Source organism: Mytilus californianus, unplaced genomic scaffold (assembly GCF_021869535.1).
Source record: "Mytilus californianus isolate M0D057914Y unplaced genomic scaffold, xbMytCali1.0.p SCAF_3, whole genome shotgun sequence".
Classification (NCBI taxonomy): domain Eukaryota; kingdom Metazoa; phylum Mollusca; class Bivalvia; order Mytilida; family Mytilidae; genus Mytilus; species Mytilus californianus.
The window spans coordinates 118,366,293-118,388,327 of record NW_026262679.1 but is presented as its reverse complement, the minus strand read 5'-3'; the positions used below and the strand labels follow the sequence as shown (position 1 = coordinate 118,388,327).

The 22,035-nt window shown below is 32.3% G+C and overlaps 1 protein-coding gene across 5 annotated transcripts in view; it reads right to left on the bottom strand.

Annotated features, from left to right (window-relative positions):
• Positions 1 to 14,752, bottom strand: part of LOC127735953 (myotubularin-related protein 10-B-like) — a 50,227-nt gene extending 35,475 nt beyond the window's left edge. For 4 of the 5 annotated variants that reach the window (XM_052246412.1, XM_052246414.1, XM_052246415.1 and 1 more), the window contains exon 1: positions 14,634 to 14,752. In XM_052246412.1, the coding sequence (XP_052102372.1) occupies positions 14,634 to 14,687 (54 nt within the window). In that variant the 5' untranslated portion in view covers positions 14,688 to 14,752. Of the gene's footprint in view, positions 1 to 3,472; positions 3,691 to 14,633 lie in introns of those variants that run through there. The other variant, XM_052246413.1, reaches the window with a different exon arrangement.
• Positions 14,753 to 22,035: the final 7,283 nt, after the last annotated feature.

Sequence of the window (22,035 nt, the reverse complement as noted above, 5' to 3'; positions counted from 1 at the left end):
CCTGTAAGAGGGCCAGTGACTGTATGATTGTGTTGGATGATAAATATTTAGAAATACTTAAATGATATATTATTTTGATGTGAGGGTCAGTACCAATGTTTGGATAATAATTCAGTGACATTTCATATCCTATGTGATCAGTGTGGATGAGTTTGGATAATAGATCAGTGATGCATCCATATTGAGGATAAAGTATAAAACATTTGAATAGAAAATTGAAAATATAATTTACAAAAGAATTCATCTTTTTAACAAACTCAATGCATGACTGACTCAATTTCATCATTTCAAAAAGGAAAAAAACATATGTACATTTTTAAGTTAACCATGGTAAATGAATAGAGTATGTAATATGCAGATGTTTACTGTTATAATATTATAACGTACATGTATGCCTTCATGTTATCTCATTAAAATAATATATATGTATATTTATATGTAATTTATATGGTGTTAGTTCAATTGTCTAAATATTTTTTGCACCTAAATAAACAAAAAACATCTCTTTTAATTGATCATAATTATACAACTTGGACAGTTACTTTTCGTCAAGTACCAGTACTAGAAATTCATTTAAAAAGTTGTCCATTTAATAAGCATCTTCATATATTTTTTCCATAAGGCATCTCTATATATTTATTCCGGTTGAATTCTTTTTTTCATCGTGTTTTCAGGATATTAAGGAGGGGAAAATCTGGGAAAACAAAGGGGTTATACACTCTGGAATATTTGAGTGGACTACCTACCTGCATTCGATGATAATGCTGTATCTCAACATTTCCATTCTGAAGAACAGTTATACAGTTAAAAACATGTTTTATTGAAACATTACAGATACTAAGAAAGTTTTATCTGTATCCAGATCAGACAGGTTTGTTGTATAAAGGTTGCTTTAGACAGGTATTCAGGGAAGAAGCAGTCAATAGTTGTCATTTAATTTAAAGTTTGTCAAAATTTTCAGGATTTGTCCAAGAAGACCTCATTATTTTAAAATGTGAGTCATGGCTATGTATAGAATATACATGTAAAGGTATCATATTTCTCTCTATAGAAGAAAAGGTATCAATAATTCCTAGAAAACTTGAGGTTTCAGGTGCAAAGCTTACAAAATGTAACCAATTCCTAATATATAAAGTTATGACCTTGACCTTGCCTACAAGTGTCATTAATATCTTTCAATGCATTCAAAGTTCTAAGTCTGACTTTGCACATTTGTAAATATGTTTCTGACCTTGACCTTGCAGATAGACATTCCATACTTATTTGCTACACACCCTTTGGTGACTATAAATAATTAGCAACAATAAGAGCAAGTATTATTTATATAATATCCTTCCACGCATTAAATAAACTCCTCATAGATACCAGGATTGAAATTTTTTACACAACGCACGTTTCGTCTACAAGACTCATCAGTGATGCACAAATCAAAAAAGTTAAAGAGACCAAATAAAGTTCCAAGATGAAGAGCATTAAGGACCCAAAATTCCTAAAAGTTTTGCCAAATACAGCTAAGGTAATCTAAAAGATTTAAGTTGGACAAAATGTAGAATATTAAAAATTATGGATAAAAAGCTGAACAAAGTTTGACCTTTACCTTTCAGACAGACATTCATTCCAATTTCAACAACAGTTCTAGTGTTGGGCAACAATAATACCAAGTATCACTTATATCCTTCAAGGCTTTCAAAAGCTTTGTCAGTTGTTTTATAGTACCAAAATGTGATAGTATCAATATAAAACTTACAATTAAATGGTCAATTGTCTAGCTCTATTATTTTATCACCATGCATGTTTTCCATAAAAACAAGACCAGTATCATCATGTACTTTTACCTTTTCATCCTAGATCGAGTAGCAATTATCCTGCATCAATTCATTCCACGAAATTAACCAAAATTAGAAAATATATTTTGGGTCAACATGAGTGAAAGTAATGGAACCAGAGAAAAAACTCCTGGGACTGACTTATAAGTCTGATACAAAAAGTGTTTCAAATTTTTTTTATACATGACATTAACATTAAATTAAACTAGTTGGACAAGAAAATTGTTCATTAGTTTGTTCCTGTCTTTAAGAGAAATAGATAGCAATCAAGCTAATAAAGCTTAAGTCATAACCCGAATAATTCAGTTGTTATATTCCACTGCTCTACGATGGCAACATCTCGCGAGTGGGAGAGTCGATCATGGGGAGGGACTGAATTATTCGGGTTACTTAAATCATAGATTTCCTGATCTTGGTATAAAAACCAAGATTTACCTGTACATATGGTATTCATAGGCATAAATGACTGATGATTGCGATGGCAGTGAACTGACAACCTGTAAGTTAGGAAACAATTTCCCATTGGTGATAATGACCATTTCAATACCTTCATTATGGTTATTTGAATGTTTTCATCTTAAGAGATGTGAGATTTTCAGTCTGTGATTTAGTTTTTCTTAAATGTAGCATGTGCATATATTTTTGAGTGGTTTCAATGTTTATGTTCTCTATAACTCTACGAAAACAACACATGGATGGGTGCATTCTAGTAACGTAATGAAATTTGAAATTTTCCATTAGAAAATATTTTCTATTATAGTAAAAAGCTATTTATCAAGAATACATTAATTATACCACTGTCATAAGATAGTTTTTATCTCAGATATCTATATTTAAAACTATCACATGGTGTCTGTTTATTGAAGCAGTCTTAGGATAAGGACATGTCCTAAGACTATATTAGGACATATGATATCGTTTCATAACTATTATCGACCGCTTTGAAAAAGAATAGATTTATCCCATTCATCTATCTATTTCCTGAAAGTGATTGATCTAAGTCATCTCCTCAAAACAAGTTATTAATTTATATAAAAATAAACTTGTTATATCTACCTTTGAATGATTTTCTTGGAATACATGTGTACTAATATTTAGAAACTCATTATAAAACTTGTTATATTTACCATGGACTAATTTTTTTGGAATACATTAGTATATGTACTAATTTTTAGTCACTCACTATGAAAATAAGGATGGTATGATTGCCAATGAACATACAGACGAGAGTCCAAATGACCTGGATTAAAGCAACTTTTGTTTTCTTTTTAATGCTTCCAAAGACCCCACTGGGCTTGCATTGGTCACAATAGGTTAAATATTGATATTATAAAACATGACCACTACATTTTTTGTTTTACATTTTTACTTTCTTTTATTATGATTATATACATATGTCAACCTGCATTCATGTTGCACTACACATGTTCTTCATAATAAAGAAATTGTGAAATAATTGCATTTGTATAATCATCTGCAATGTTTAATGTTGATATTGAATTGAAATAAATCTATAAACTATACTTTATTGAAATTTTGAATGTAAATATATTTATCTTTTTTTTATTTTTATTTTTTAAAAATCTATTTTATCAGAAAGCTATTATTAGTTCTGAATATATATATATATTATAGTGTCAATTTACCGTCAAGACAGAAGGTTCACCCTGTTTTCTCCGAACTATAAACATTTTTTGTACAAGTATGTATAGTACTGGTACAAATAGTATCCTATGAATTAATGTATGCACATGTCATGGTGGATTGATTATTGAGGTACAAATTTGTAAATATTTGACACTGATGTAACCCGAGGATATATATGGTAATCTATGTAAGATATTCATTGATTATCATCATAATAAACCTATATCAATGTATAAGTATTATGTCACTGAAATCATGGATATGACTAACTTTTACTATGACCCTCAAATATACAAGTCATTGATATAAATATTCTAAGTAAATAATCAATCCTTTAAAAACTAGGTTATCACGGTAAACAAACATAATACACAATGTAATATCTGGTGCAATGTGTTTGTTGTTACTTATTCCTATGTTGACCTGTAGTTTTGTCATGTCAATAAGGAAATATCTTATAACTACATTTATCTATGAATTCTTTATAGTATAAAGTTGAGTATGAAAATGGGGAATATGTCAAAGAGAACCAACAACCCGACCAAAGAGCAAATAACAGCTGAAGGCCACCAATGGGTCTTCAACGCAGCGAGAAAATCCTGCACCCGGAGGTGGTCCTCAGCTGGCCCCTAAATAAAATTGTGTTCAGTAAAAATGGACATCACACTAAACTCCAAAACATATAAAGGAATTAAAATTAAAAAAACATACATGACTAACAAAGGCCAAAGGCTCCTGACTTGGGACAGAGCAAAAATGCAGCGGGGTTAAACATGTTTCGTGAGATCTCAACCCTCCCTCTATACCTCTAGCCAATGTAGAATAAAGAAACATATAGCAATAGCAGGTATTCGTTTGAAAAATGCAGACATAAAATTTGAATGCTAACAAACCATCAAAATCAAAATGCATTCAATAAAAAATATGTTTTTGAAACAGTGACAATGACCTTTGATCTGTTGACCCTAAAAACAATATAGACTTACTCCACTTTCCTTTATCTTCCATCTGTATAAATATCTTTCCAATCAACACAAGGACTTGTATAGTGAGACTATACAAATCCTTGATCAACACAAGATACTCAAGTTATAAAAGAAAGACCGAAGGAATTCAGTGTTTTTTTCAAAGAGAATAATGGATAGTGGTCCCCCATCCTTCTTAATCTTTAAAAGTTCTAATTCTGTAATACTCAAAAATTAATGACCACCATAATCAAGGTAATCCTCCCTCTTTCAAAAAGAATTCTATGGAATACACGTGCAGTGTTTCGTGCAAATTGACCAAATAGTCTGGGTTAATCGTTTGGTTTTGTCAGTTTTTATGGACTTCCCCCTTTTTGAATTTAACTTGGAGTTCGATAATTTTGTTTTAACTTTTTTTTATATGAGACGTTTCCATATGAATAGCTACTTCTAACAGTTACTAAGAGTAAAATTTATGCTGATCTTTATTTATTTTTTTTATACTTTTAAAGCAACAATACGATTTGGCTCGTCTTTGCCTTACACACATGACTTTTAAAAGAGAAGAAACATGTAAATCCCTGAATGAGTCAAAATAACATTGGTTACTAGAGAACATAATTTAAAAGCAAGATATCATAGTTCATAAATATTTCCTTTTGTTGTTATAAAAATCGAGTACTGACAAAGAAGAATAAGAAGTGATGTATTCACAGGATGAAAGACAATTGTCTCCCTTTGGAATCAGCTGTTCTTATTTTCATTGTGTAAAACTTGTCTGTCTCATAAGGATATTAGATGCAGTATATAACCAGGAAAATATTGCATGTCCATTAATGACTAACTACTACCTTTTGGTATCCTGAGATTTTCTTTCTTTAAAGTTGCAAGTGTTAGATTCTTGTTTATATTTACAGTTGTGTTCAATCCAAATGAAACAGAATATTAATCAACTTCCATTTTGGGTTCATCATTAGAGTCCAAACTAAAGGTCAATGTGATAAGTTTAGAGGGGGGGGGGGGGCATTTCAAGTGAAAATGTACCAAAAAAATGTACCAGGATTGATTTTTTTCTTTGCAAATGTTATTGGTATAAATATGCATCCTTTACAATGTTCATGATTTGAATATCTCTTGTTAGAAAACATTTGGGTTATATCAATTTGTTAGAACTTGGAACATATTTAATTACTAGAGTGAAAGGGGCATGAAAAAGTTATGTATTTTAGAACTTATTTGTCTTTACTCTAAACTCATACTTCTGTCTGTGTGTTAACTATATGATAGTATATCAGTAGTGCGAGAATTGGGACAGTAGTTCTGCAAATCTCATGCAATAGGAGTGAAACTCATGTGCACACATTCCATGGGGTACAAGACAACTTGGCCCATAGACAACTTGGACTGTGTACAAAAAAGGTACTTTGTATGGAGACAACTCTAACCTTCTGAATTTATACAGACAACTTAAGAACGTGGAAATATAAAACAATTTAAGCTTGTTTCCTTATAAAGAATTGTAATATGTCACTTCCTTTTACCACCATTGTGTTATAAATACCCAAAAAACTGTAAACTGATATTCAGTCTTCAAGATTAATATCTCAATCACCTGTACCATAAACTCAAAATAGATATCAGGCTTCAAATTTTGTACGCCAGATGTGTGTTTCTTATACAAAAGACTCATCAGTAACGCTCGAATATAAAGTTAAAAAGGCCACATAAAGTACCAAGTTGAAGAGCATTGAAGATCCAAAATTCGGATTACGTTTTGCCGAATACAGCTAAGGTATTCTATTCTTTAACAAGTGTAAAAAGCGTGTGAAATTGAATAAAAACAAACTTATTTTCTTTAAACTACCACTGGTTTCAATTGAGATCACTTGTGCTGACCATCAATTTCTAGATCATTTAATAAGACTAATCAAATTTCCTGGTCTTCCAGTCAAAATTAATTCAATTAATACAACTTAATTAGGTAAACTACAAAATAATTACACCCCAGTTCTATTGTTATACTTCATAGCTTCTATTTCTGAAACAAGTGTAAATTGAATAGATCTATTGTTACGAAAAACAATGGATTTTGACCACAGGGTGTGACGAGCGGGGTTTCTGGAAACCCCTGCTTCTACATCCCGCAAACAAAGTCCATTGTTATTCGTAACAATAGAAATTGATTATGAACATAAGAAATTACTAATAGTGTTCACTTCAAATTGTTTCATGATATTAAAAAAAAACACATTTTAGGAAATTCCAATAAGCATCTATATGGAATACAAAAATAATCCTTTAAATACTTTTTTGCTTGAAGGTAATTTTTTTTTATCCCAGTCATATGGCCTCTATCTTAAGCATTGATCTTTAAAAAAAGAATTGGGATTCTAGCTCCCGGACCCCCCTCCCCCACGGTTACCCAGTGACCGATCCGGGGTTGGGGGTTCCGCGGGTTGGACCTGACTTTTATTTAAAAGATCAATGCTTTTGAATGGTTGGGCCCCCCTTTCTCTTGAGTTGGGAACCCCTGGCTGGATCAGCCCTTGATTGCCCCCCAAAAAAGGGGAGTTCCTCAATTTTAAATATTGTATGTTGAGCGTGTCTGGTAGTCAGGTTTCTAATGCAGACACACCTATTCCTTAGTATGTTCGAATATGAATGTTTGTTTATTCTCAAGATGAGGGGGGGGTTTGTTTTTGATAAAATCATAAGATATAAAATACAGTTATGATTACCTTTATTAGACTGATACAGATAAGTATTTTGGGTTATAATATTGCCTTTATCTTTAGTCTCTTCTACCAAATCCAACGCTTGCCACAGAATGTCATCCATCTTATACCCGTCCATATTGACAACTGTATACCAGGAGCATGATGTAATTTTTTGTTTGTAATAAGAATACACGAAACAGTCAACCTTGACCTGCTGATCCATATTAGCACATGGATTTAAAGGGAATATGCAAAACGACTTTGACATTTGTAAAATATATTCACTTGTCAAAGTTTGAACGAAGATAACCAAAGAAAGGTTACTAATGGGGTTTCATGTAATAAAAAAATATTCTTATAAATCATGGTTTGATATTATCAATAAATATGCTATCGTTTTTTTTTTTCATTTAATAATCAATGTTAACAAATATAGGGTTTAGAATGGGGTGTAAGTTAGTTATACACCTTGGGATACGGTGTGTCTGGATAAGAAACCCCTCCGGCCTCCGGTCGACAGGGTTTCTTATCCAGACACACCTATCCCTCGGTGTATAACTATTACATATACAATCAGATAAATATAGATTCTACCACTGCATCAAGTGTGAAACTATATTCATCCACTCCAGACAGTTCAATTTTCAAATTTAAAAAAAAAAAACATGATGCTTGATGAGTTTTTTAAATTTTCTAAATTCAACTATTGAGAATGAATTAATATCATCATATTGCACGAGATTTTGTGGTGGAATCTGTTTCTCTATTGATTTATAGATGATATACATACTTCAAAAAGATGTCTTCTTTCTATGTGACGTCATCAGACATGGTTGCCTTTTTACATGACGTCACAATAGGAAATTCAAAGGAAAGCAAGAAATTTTGATGTCATATTCGAATTCTGACCAATGAAGAACTGATATCAAATGAACCACACATTGACTAAATAAAAATAATCAACAGGTCAGGAAAAGATAAATTGGGTAAGAGAAACAAGAGTGCACGAGCTGAAATATCTTCCCTGCTTTACTTATCATGATTGAATTATGCTGGAAGGTTTTGTTGCAAGTATCACATAAACTTAACATTATTAATGATCCATGGAAGTGAGGTCAATGTCAAATACACTGCCAGACAGACTTGTACAACTTACCAATACACCATGCACGAAATATAGTTAGCCTATTGCTTATAAATTATAGTATCAAAAAAACAGTCATAATTACAATAAAATGCTCTGCTGGGGCGCAGCTTGATACGACCGCAGAGGTCGAACCCTGAACAGTTGGGGCAAGTATGGACACAACATTCAAGCTTGATACAGCACTGAATTTGGATTGTAATTAAATATTTGACACAGCATAGGTTTCTGACACAGAATGAAAGTGGTCTAAGAACTTAAAAAATTTTAATTTACCTATTCAAACCATATCATTATTATTTGCTTTTATATATAAATCAGAAATAACCAATTTAAAATGGAAAATTTTAAAGAAAAAAAAGGAAAAAAAAATCCCCCCCCAAATTTTTTGAACCCCTTTATGATTCATCACCCCCAAACTCAATCCCAGCCTTCCCTTTGTGGTATGGTACCTTGCAGTACAATTTCAGAGAGATCCATACAATTGAACAGAAGTTATTGTCATGAAACCAGAAAAATGCTTGTTTTTTTGCCCCTTTTTGGCCCCAAATTCCTAAACGTTTAGGGCAATTACCCCCAAACTCAAACCCAGCTTTCCCTTTGTGATATGGAACCTTGCAGTACAATTTCATAAAGATCCATACACTTAAACACAATTTATTGTCCTGAAACTAGAAAAATGCTTGTTTTTTTGCCCTTTTATGGCCCCTAATTCCTAAAATTTTGAGGGAATTACCCCCAAACTCAATCCCAGCCTTCCCTTTGTGGTATGGTACCTTGCAGTACAATTTCAGAGAGATCCATACACTTGAACACAAGTTATTGTCTGGAAACTAGAAAAATGCTTATTTTTGGCCCCTTATTCCTAAACATTTTGGGCAATTACTCCCAAACTCAATTCCAACTTTCCCTTTGTGATATGGAACCTTGTAGTACAATTTCATAAAGATCCATACACTTACACACAAGTTATTGTCATGAAACTAGAAAAATGCTTGTTTTTTGCCCCTTTTTGGCCCCTAATTCCTAAAATTTGGAGGCAATTACCCCCAAAATCAATCCCAGCATTCCCTTTGTGATATGGAACCTTGTGGTACAATGTCAGAGAGATCCATACACTTACACACAAGTTATGTCTGGAAGTTACAAAAATGCTTATTTTTGGCCTCTTTTTGGCCCCTTATTCCTTAACTGTTGGTACCATAACCCCCAAAATCAATCCCCACCTTCCTTTTGTGGTATTGAACCTTATGGTAAAATTTCATAGAGATCCATTCACTTAAACTAAAGTTAGAGTGCGAAAACTAATGTGTCTTCGGACGACGACGACGCCGGACGACGACGACGCCAACGTCATACCAATATACGACCACAAAATTTTGTTTGCGGTCATATAAAAACTGAACATTGACCAATAAACCATAAAAATGAGTTCAAGGTCAGATGAACCCTGTCAGACAACATGCATGCCATGCAATAAATATAGTTGACCATTTGCTTATAGTATCTAGAATTGGAATTAACCATGAAAACAAGACATTGACCAATGAACCATAAAAACGAGGTCACAGTCAGATGAATCCTGCCAGACGGGGTTACATCCATTTCATTTGAACTTTGGTGGATAGTTCATACCACATCTGTAACTAAGCTACAAGTTGCTTAACTCAATTAAATGAGTTTAATATAATAAGGTATAAGGGTTATTTGGTGTCATGTATGATTATATGTTGGTTGCACATACATTTATAAAGTAACATACCAATGGTGGACCCACCATAGAAGTAACCCACCAATGATGGACCATTGTAGAAGTAACCTACCAATGGCGGACCCACCATAGAGGTAACCTACCAATAGTGGACCCATAACTTGGAGAAATGGTGGACCCACAACTTGGTTAAATGGTGGACCCACAGGACTGAATGAATGGTGAAACCTACCAATGGTTCACCCACATCACTAGATGAGATGAAGTAACTCACCAATGGTTCACCCACATCACTAGATGAAATTAATGAAGTAACTTACCAATGGTTCACCCACATCACTAGATGAAATGAAGTAACTTACCAATAGTTCACCCACATCACTAGATGAAATGAAGTAACTTACCAATAAAGAACTGGTGAACTGTCTTGAAATTGTGATCTGTGAATTGACCTCATGAAGGGAACAATGATAGAATTAGAAATATATGTGAAGAATAATATGACAGAAACTAAGAAGCAGTGAATCAATGAATTAAATAAACTCGAATGAGCTCAAATGATTAAGATAATATGAAGAGACAATAAGATGGAATTTAAACTTGGACCACAAAATTAGGAACAATAATCCATGAAAACTTTTAATTATGTGTTTTCCCCAAAAAGGGTGTTAGCAGGGAATATGAAGATTGTGCTCAAGAACAATTATTGCCTATTTTGAATATGTATTTAAAAAAAAACATTTATTTTTGCTTGCTTATGATATATTACTAATATTGTTTTGTGTTTCAGTGATCTTATTTAGATAATTCTTTGATAAATTACATACTAATGTGTTAGGTATAAAGTAATTTTATTTTTATGAATAATATATGATTTGATTACCAATGTTTTTTTACCTTGTAGCTAATTACCAATATGAATAAAATATTATTCTAGTATTTCAGTTATTTTGCTATTTTTCATTTAGATTTATTATCCTAATTAATACTTCATGAAGTATGTCAATGAGCTCATTGATTATGTGAGAGTTGGACTTGTCAATATTAGTGAACTTCAGAGAACTTCCCTGATATGGAAAATCTAAACTTGACCATTCCCCCAATCACGAAGATGTATATATACTAATATTTTATAGGCAGGAATCAGTAATTCAATTGTTGCCTCATGATATGTGTATAATATTTTTTTATGATTTTTTTTTCCATGATGCATTTTGTGCTTTAAGGGAAGATTGCAGGAGCAATCTTGGCGACAAGGGGAAGAGTATAACCAGTATATTTTAGAAGTCAGAATTGTAAATTTTAAATAAAAGTCCAAAATAATATGAGAAGCAACTTGTAGCTTGGTCAAACATCTCCTTAGATATTGTACACCTTACAATCATTCCATACACCAAATATAGTTAACCTACTGCTTCAGCATCTGGGAAACAGATTAAAACACAAAAAAATTACATTGACCAATGAACCATAAAAATCAGGTAAGGAAATGGACATATGACAAACAGTAACTTCGTATCATAATGGCATGATACATTTAGTTGAAGGCCATAATGCTGTAAAATGACCTGTATTATTGAAGATACATACAATACTTATCATAAGGTGATGTGGTGGGTAATATCAGATAGTTTTTTTTTTATTATTTATACAATCATATAAAACACCTGACCAATTCTCTTGTCCAAGAACCTACCCAGTTGGTTACCAGATTGTGTTCAAATTCTCAGAAATTGCAAACTTTCTCTTAAATAAGTTTTTTGTGAGCTTACTTTTTTTCCCAAAGAAATTTGTAATGCATTATCTAATTTAGTGTTTCATAAAGTAATGACCCAGCATGCACTCTGAAAACATCCTCAAATATGTATGCCCACCAAATATCTTAAAGTAATGTTTGGCCAACTGCTGGACCTCACCGAGGCTTTGTTCTGGACCTAATAGGGAATTTTAATAAGTGGTCCCCAGATCCCTTGTCCATTTTCCTCAATGAATTCTCCTGAAAATATGCTGGCAAGTAAATGATCATGCAAACCAGAAAAACAGGTTCATGTATATTTTACAGTGCCAACTGGAATTGAGAAGAATCCAAAATCCTCCTGGTACATATCAGAATTCCAATATTTACTAGTAGAAATTGGAATTCTGATGTATACTTAATAAACTCCAGTACAAGTCAGAATCTTAATATCTACTACATTTTTATTATAAATAGGGATATCCAATACTTACACTTCATTACAAACAAAAATGATAAAATGCATAAACTTTTGTGAAAATCTTTCATTCCTAATAACTTTCCCTAATAATTTGTTTATGGTATTTTGATATAAGCATACAATTTTGACTTTACAACATGAACAGAGTTATATTGTAAGGGAAACAAATTTTGCATAAATTAACAAGTTTGTCTTCTGAATATTAATTTCAAAACATTCCATCAAAAATCAAATATATTTTTGTTACATTTAGTATCGAAAGACATCATTAAAAAAATGAATTAAATTTTATTTAAGTGCCAATCTGCCTAAGAATCAGACAGTAGTGAAAACATGACAAACAAAAACACACTCACGTTTACATTGATTTAAGTTCAAAATGTAAAATGGTGCCTGAATATATAACATTAGTTTTCTTATCCTGGCCTGGTATTTCAAGATATAATTTGCTTAAAATGCACTAGAAATTTGCAATTCAAGGGAACGAACTCCGTAATTCGCTATCATTCTAACCAAAAGTTATCTAGATGTTTCTTGAATTACCAGACACGCAGAAACGAAAACCTACCATTTCTAACTCAGGATGAGGGTAACTTCAAAATAGGATGGTTAGGTTGGCAGGTTTTTTTTTGTCATGTTTTGAAATTCTTCTAAATTGCCTGATTCTTGCAAAGACTGACACTTAATAGACATTATCTTGATTACCCCCGATAAAATTTTGGTTTTGGTTACAAATGTCCTTATAATCACTCAAAATTTGCCAAAATAGATACATTTAAACATGCATGTATATAAGGATCTATAATTAGATCAAATGTTCTGAAATACACTAAAGTGTTGTTAAAGGGGCATTAGCTACGAGATATGAAAAAAAATAGAATATGATTTAGTTTGGTTCAATCATTAATAAAAGTGAAATAATGAAATAATAATTTGCTCTTAGCAGCCAATTTGGTTCAATTTTGTCAAAATAAGAAAAGAAACATCATTGATGAATTATTCCCTTGCAAGTGAATAATTTGACCTCATTGAATCCTTATTCATGTGACCACTAATTTAACCCATTAGCTAGAGATTGGTTACACATGTTTTAGTCGTGTTCAGCCATTAAAGGGAAAAGAATGTCAACATTGAAAGTGAAACAAAGGTGATCTATTTCGTTGACTGATTTCGATCCACAAAAATATCATTCTTATATAGGTAAAAACGATAATTAACTTATTTTTTAAACTCTGCTCTGCTGTGAAATAAATTCATAAAATTTTGGCCCTACCCCTCTTCATTTAGATTCAGACAAGTTTGATTATACTCTTTTGATGACAGAAAAATAGATGCAATGTATTAATATTTCATTCCAAATCCATAACTATGAAACATCTTCTGAAAGCGTTACTGTATCTGGAAAATTTGAGATAATGACCCTATTCCTATTTTATCAAAACTAATTGCCCTTTTAAGAACAAGAGAAAAGATAAAACAAAATGTTTATTACTTCTATCAGAAGTCCAGTAATGGACTTCTGCTTCTATGTAAATCAATCTGATGTATATGAGAAGCATACATCTAATACACGTGACATTTCACATTCGACCACATTATACGTTATATGCACGCGCATGCGCATACATGTAAGCAGATATTCTCGTTATCAACTACAACATGATGGACAGGAATGGAATTTTAGATTAATTGTTCATAGAATTTAATTTGGATCCCATTAAAACGCATTCCAGTTTTTAAATTTAAAATACTGCTCGCATTTCGACAGTATACTAATAAGCTTATATGAAGACGAGATCCATTATCCTTTGCAGCATCACGGCTTCGTGTCGGACTATGGGATGAACGGATTGTCGGATTATCGGACCGTTGGACTAACCGACTGTCAGACTATCTGACTGTCGGACTACTGGACTGTCGGAATTTCGGGGTGTCGGATTATAGCTACACTCCCCAATATTCCTGTCAGTAGTTAGTTATGTAGTGTATATTTGTCGTGGATTAGATGTCGAGTTTCATAAAAAAAATGTTAGCTCCAAATGGAAAAAATACTGTTGAATATTGTTTCCACTGGAAGAAATACAAAGTATGTATTTGTTCCTATTGGTATGGAATAACACTATAATAAATAACAAAAAGTAACCAGAGGACTTCTGTATGAAGGAATACATATATGTTGAAATATCGATCAAGCAACCTATTTGCAATTAATATTATTTCAGTAATATAAGTTCACAACATTATTAACATACAAGTACATGTATACATGTATGTAAATAAGTCATAACAAGATAAAATATATACGAAAATCGTTCTGATCATTGACATTGATGAACAGGTGAAGCTTACTATTGCACCGATTTGAGGAAATAATCAAGTGTACGAATTTGAAAGAAAACAGTCATACCTCTTTACTCCGTTCTGTTTCATTTCTGGTTAAATATGAAATAAAGTTGGACATTCTTTTTACTTGAATTTAGACCATTTTAATCGTCATCCTCTTTCACACCCACTATTATATGGGAGATAACCGTTGATGTAAATAATGGAGTTATGTGCCCCTACTTTGTACCGCATCAGATGTTCTTACTCTTAGTGTCGCCAAGGAATTGTACATAATCATTGAAAAGGAATGGAAACGCGGCTCGAGATCAATCGGGACTCCCGTGGAGCGCTAATCATGGTCGGAAGTATGGCAAATAATACAAAGAAATCACAACTGGAGGTCCATTTCCTGTTATATTTATCCGGTTACTGATACATTTATCTATTAGTTACAATTCCCTGGTACTGATACATTTATCTATTAGTTACAGTCCCTTGGGACTGATACACCTATCTATTAGTTACAGTCCCATGGGACTGATACACCTATCTATTAGTTACAGTTCCCTGGGACTGTATTATTGTTAGAAGTGTTATATAGAAGGTTTTTTGTCATGTTGGAGGACGTCAAAGTTAAATTTATACTTGAGTGATGGGTCAAAGTACCCTTTTCGAGTGACTGTAGATGTAGATGGGACTAATACATTCAGTATCTATTAGTTACAGTCCCCTTGGACTGATACACCTATCTATTAGTTACAGTTCCCTGGTACTAATACATTTATCTATTAGTTACAGTTCCCTTGGACTAATACATTTATCTATTAGTTCCAGTAGTTCCAACTCAGACCTTCCTTAAGACAATTCTAATATTTTTATATTGTGAAGTATTGAAAATGTATCCAGAGATTTAAGTTTATATACGGAACAGATGTTTTTCAAGTAGAGGTCGGCTAGTGAATATTTTTTTTTAAAGTTTAACTTATCAATATAAGTAACTCTTATATTTTTTTAAGCATGGGAATATCCAAGTTCTCCTTCTTAATTTTATCATTTAATAATTGTATATCCCAGTAAAGTTTCACAATTGTTAAAGTCGATAAAATCAGCTTGGATTATTTAAACAAATTAACACTGTGTGACAAGTTACCATTGATTCGGTTATTTTACCCGGCCCTCCATAGATAAAAGATATTTTATAGCGAAGAACTTTTCTAAAATTTGTTGCGATGAAAGTTCGGAACTGATGATGATCATTTGAAATTAAGGAAATGGTTCCCTGCAGGCATAGCTATACGGTCGATTTCCTCAGTGCCCTTGTTTGGCTATACTTTTAGTCCTTTTCAGTTACAAGTATCAATATAAAAATAAGGAGATTTGGTACGATTGCCAATGAGACAACTATCCATCAAAGTTAAAATGAAGAGGATGTAAGCAATTATAGGCAACCGTACGGGCTTCAACAACGAGAAAAACACATACCGTATAGTCGGCTATAAAAGGCCCCGACATGAAAAATATGAAACAAGTCAATTGAGAAAACTAACGTTTGTATTAGGTAGGTTTGTTATTTATAAGTACTAATATTTTGACATTGAGCATCACTGAAGAGACCGTGATTATTTGTCAAAATACGCGGCATTAAGTATAATAAAGTTAGTAACTATATAGATATTAACGAATCGGGGTACACAAAACAGCGACAACATTGAAATTGGCAAATATTACTTCACATAAAGATACCAAGACGACTATCTATATCACCTAATTTAAAAAGTAACATAAACAAACTGTTCCTAAAATGATAGGAACATTTTAAGCGATATGGACTCTAGGAATAGCGACCACTGTTTGCTGTTATTAAAATATTATATTATTATTATCATTATTATTCAAAATTAGAAATCAACAACATAATTGAAAAGTGTCATGATAAAGGAAACTACATTGCATTTAATAAAGAATTGTAAGAGAAAATCTAAGAAGTACCCCGCCCCCCGAAAAAAGACTTTAAGAAATTTTGAGAGTATACAAAGAACAAAAAGACTAAACGAAAAGAAGAAGATCACCACTGTGAATAAAAGAAAGAAAACAGCAGAGTCTTATCTTAGCATGTGGTATTAAACAGTCAATATTTTATCCGCGTTTTCACAAAATTGAAATGTGAATCTTCCGACCAACCAAGAAAATTACTGAAGTCGTCAGACGTTACCCTGTAGTATTAAATAAACTAGACGCAGATTTCACAAAACTTGAGACTCATTTTTTCAGACAGCAAAGAGCTTGACATTCCCTACACGAGACATATAATTTAACGTCTCCTTTAACGACTGGAAAAGTTACTGGTATATGCAGAGGCGGATTTAGGGGGGACCCAGGGGGCCAGGGCCCCCCTTTTGTGGGAAAAATTTGGTCGATTATATAGGGAATCACTGAAGCATGACTGGAGCGGGGCCCCTCTTAGGCAGTCAGTGGGCCCCTCTTATGAAATTTCTGGATCCGCGATTGATATGTGGTAGTGAATTGAAGTAAGTTTGAATCATACTGTTCCATGTCCATATATAATAATAATAAGAAGTTTAATGATTACCAATGAGACAAATATCAACCTCAAAGTTCAAATGAAATGAATTGTTTTTGTTTGTTGTTCAGTCGTTGTATCTTGTATAGTGGGCGGGTGAACATCAACTTGCTATTGCCTAATTTATAGTTTGAAACAAGACTTTAATACCACATATCCTTATTTTTATATTCAATGTGTTCTTTATATTTCTGCGTTGAAATTCTGTACGAAAGGTCGTGTCTGTCTGTACCGTGTATGACATTTCTGTATGAAATCTACTCTTAAGTACGATCATCGATATTAAAGTGAAAGACGGCATGATAAAACACTTATTTTGCTGAGTACTTTGAATATAAAAATATAAGATGCGGTATGATTGCAAATGAGACAGCAATCCACAAGAGAACAAAGGATAAGGATGTTTACAACTATACACTCTACCTCATTCAGCCATCAACAAAACTCTTACTGTATAGAAAGTTATAAAAGACCCTGGCAAAATACGAAACAATTCAAAAGAGAAAACCAACAGCCTGATCTTAAAATGCTTAAAGCAAACGAAAAAAAAACCAACTTAGGCAGTCAGCAACCAACGACAACCACTGAATAACAGGCTCCTGATTTATGACAGGCATATACAGAATGTAGCGGTGTCAAACATGTTGGAGAGAGCTCAACACTCCTCCCCTAACCAATGACAGCAGTGGCGTAGGTGCAAACTGAAAAGTGGGGGCGCAGCAAATTTCTGAAAATGAAGCAAAAAGAAACTAGTAATGTCAGTCGCCTCTTTCGTTTTCATTTTTTATAATCAATATTTTTTGGGATTAAAAAGGGGAGCATAGTTTTGCTTCAACACTTTTGAAAGTAGCCTTAGTTTGTAAGATATCTGCTTGCGTTGTTGTTTTAGGGTGTTGTATTCTAATGTGTTTGTTCTCCAAAGGTTTTGAATAAATTTAAGAAAATATATGATGCTCCCATGCTCCGTAAAAATACAGTCTCTACGTGAAATGTATCGTAGCTGTCTCTATTATAGAGAATCATAGAAACAGTATATGCTCATAGCAATAACCAAAGTGTTTATTTAATTCCGGGTTTATTTAGATGAACCAAGCACGTGCATAAAAAATGAATTACATACGCATGTTCTCATAAAAACATGAGAAAAAATTAGATTTATTTCTGCCCTTTGGCATGAAATGCATGTACTGATAAAATCTTATAAAAACCAAAATAAAAATCCTTATTATCTCTATTTCTGTAAAAGAAATATCAGTTAGGTTTGTGTATGAGTACCACTCGGGTTCATACGAAAAAGTTGCCTAAGAAGGTAATCATTTTCTTCTTTTGTAATTTTTAGTTATAGTGCTGTTCTGCGTGAAGATAAGCTACTCGTGTTATTCTTTGTTATTTTCGGTTATAGTGCTGTTCTACGTGAAGATAAGCTACTCGTGTTATTCTTTGTTATTTTCGGTTATAGTGCTGTTCTGCGTGAAGATAAGCTACTCGTGTTATTCTTTGTTATTTTCGGTTACTCGTGTTATTCTTTGTTATTTTCGGTTATAGTGCTGTTCTGCGTGAAGATAAGCTACTCGTGTTATTCTTTGTTATTTTCGGTTATAGTGCTGTTCTGCGTGTAGATAAGCTACTCGTGTTATTCTTTGTTATTTTCGGTTATAGTGCTGTTCTGCGTGTAGATAAGCTACTCGTGTTATTCTTTGTTATTTTCGGTTATAGTGCTGTTCTGCGTGTAGATAAGCTACTAGTGGTATTTTGTGTTATTTTTAGTTTTAGTGCTTTTTTTGCATGTAGATAATGTATTCGTGTTATTTTTTTGTTATTTTTTAGTTATAGTGCTGTTCTACGTGCAGATAAGATTCTCTCTCATCTTATTCTATGTTATTTTTAGTTACAATGCTGTTCTGCTTGTAAATAATCTATTCGTGTTATTCTTTATTACTTTTCTGTTATAGTGCTGTTCTGCGTATAGATCAGCTATTCATGTACGTTATTCTTTGTTATTTTTAGTTATAGTGCTGTTCTGCTTGTAGATAATCTATTCGTGTTATTCTTAGTTTTTTTAAGTTATAGTGCTTTTCTGCGTATATATAAACTATTCATATATGTTATTCTTTGTTATTTTTAGTTAAAGTGCTGTTCTGCTTGTAGATAAGCTATTCATGTTATTCTTTGCAATTTTTAGTTATAGTGCTTTTCTGCGTGTAGATCAGCTATTCATGTCATTTTTAGTTATATTGCTGTTCTGATTGTAGATAAGCTATTTATGTTATTCTTTGCTATTTTTGATTATAGTTCTGTTCTGTGTCTAGATAAGCTCCTCATGTTATTCTATGTTATTTTAAGTTATAATGCTATTCTGCGTGTAGATAAACTATTCGTGTTATTCTTTGTTATTTTTTAGTTATAGTGCTTTTCTGCTTGTAGATAAGCTTCTCGTGTTATTCTATGTTATTTTAAGCTTTAATGCTATTCTGCGTGTAGATAAGCTATTCATGTTATTCTTTGTTTTTTTTTAGTTATAGTGAGGTTCTACTTGTAGATAAGCTATTCATGTTTTTCTTTGTTATTTTTTATTTATAGTGCGTTTCTGCTTGTAGATAAGCTTCTCGTGTTATTCTATGTTATTTAAGTTATAGTGCTATTCTGCGTGTAGATAAGCTATTCATGTTATTCTTTGTTATTTTTAATTATTATAGTGCTGTTCTGTGCGTTGATAAGTTATTCATGTTATTCTTTGTTATTCTTAGTTATAGCGCTGCTGATCTTTATTGTAGAACCCTCTTCAGCTTTAATTATGATTTTACATGTAACTTGATATATATAAGATTGAGCTGATATGACGTACTTATTTGCATGCTTTTCGTTTTATGTTATGTATATATTGTCTTCATTCTTTAAAAAGTCATTAAAAGCTTGTGTCTCTGTATATACAAGTACCGAAACAAAACAACACTTTCTTATTCGTGTTTCCTCATAGATGCATCAAACAATTCAGTCCGATTAGGAAATCTTGAAAATTCTGTACAGGTCATAATTATTACTTTTTTAAGTGATTATTTATACATTGGAGTATAAGTGACAACTCCAACCACCTTCTGCATGTTTGTCACAGTTACTGAAAATAGATCAACTATCAAAGAAACCAGTATAATAAAATTACGTGAAGGAGCATGAGCAATTGCTGATAAACTTTGGTTTGAAATGAACTTACCGTCCACGCTGATGATGCAAACCGCTTCATAACAAGGCTATCACCGTTATTTATTAACATTATGCTTACCTGAAAGAAAGAACCGCTTCATAACAAGGCTATCACCGTTATAACATTATACTTACCTGAAAGAAAGGTGGAAGTTACCAAAGTGATAGACAAACTAACAAGTCGAAAATCAACCGAATGACATAAATTAAGTGTAAAACGCATTCCTTGCGATCAATTGGTGAAAACCAGAAACTTGTCTTTGTCTAGTGAACAATTTCTAGATTATCATCAGATTGGCCAATAGAAAATGGTACAACAATTTAAGATAAAGGGTATAACGAGACTTTGTCTTTAATTCTATTTTACAGGAATCAACTCATGTCATATCCTTAATTAACCCACGTATAGACAGCGGAATCATGGAAAAATGGGAAACTATGTTTTTTCCCTCTCCCACGTTTAAGAGAAAACAATATTCTTGAAAATTTAATGAAAAACTGTAAAATGAAATATTGGATGTAAAATGAAATATTGGACTGTAAAACCCTCTCAGTGTTAAAAGGTTAAGAACTCAATTTTTGCCGAAAGAGGAAAATATTCTTGAATCAAAAATATCTTCCGCCACTCATGTTCATTTGGTGAAAAAAGGAGACAATATCATGCATGCAGTGCCTGTACGTACGTGTTGCAAACTTAATAAAAAGTCTCACTTAGGGTAATTAATAAAAAGATGTTTGATTGATAATGACGTTGGATAAACATCTTCGAATTACAATTGATGGATTTTTATAAGTAAAAAGAGGTACTAATATTTATAATAGATATGTTTAGTATTTTCAGGTCTAGACTATCTATAAATAACCTGAAAATGAAAGTAGGTCAGATATTGTTATAGATGCAATTATATTCGTATAGTAGATTTTTTTATTTTCTTGACCAATCTATTTATTTCTCGATTAATCGTAAGCAATACAAAAGAAAGGTGACAAATATAAATATTCGATAAATAGGAAAATATAATATATATATACCAAGGCAAGATGGCGCAAATTCAGTATGCTAATGATGTCCCAATAAATTTCCTTTATTTTGAATGATTTGACCATAGATCTGTTAATTTTTACAGATTTACTAGAAAGTAAACAATGAAAAAATATCTTAATAAATTTTAGATTAGATGAGCATCAAGGATTATTCGATAACTGCATAAATTATTGTCGTATAAGAAGACAAAGAAGGCTATGGTGTGCTTTGGGTACCCTTCTGAGATGTGATTTTAAAGAATAACTACATTATATTTTGTATATCAAATGCTTGATCCATTCTATTCAAGCTTTCTTCTATGATATATATTCAAAATAAGAAATAAAATTGCGAGAATTTCTCCAGAAATAACATTTTTCAACAAAACTGACAGGGTCATGGATAAGTGGCCTCTTCTATTTATACAAACCACAATAAATGTGCTACCATTTGAAATTAATTTTAAGTTGCACGGAACTTCTAAGACACTGGTGATACGCATATTGTCAACTTTAGGCGGATTTACCTTATAGTTGATGTCAGAAACAACATTTTTATTATGAGTGGAAACACATCGCCATTTTAAATCACAATATCGGCAATACACACGCACTTGCTTCCTTGTTGGTGCTTTCTCCGCGGTCCGCGCTAATAATATAAATAAACTGTCAATATCTA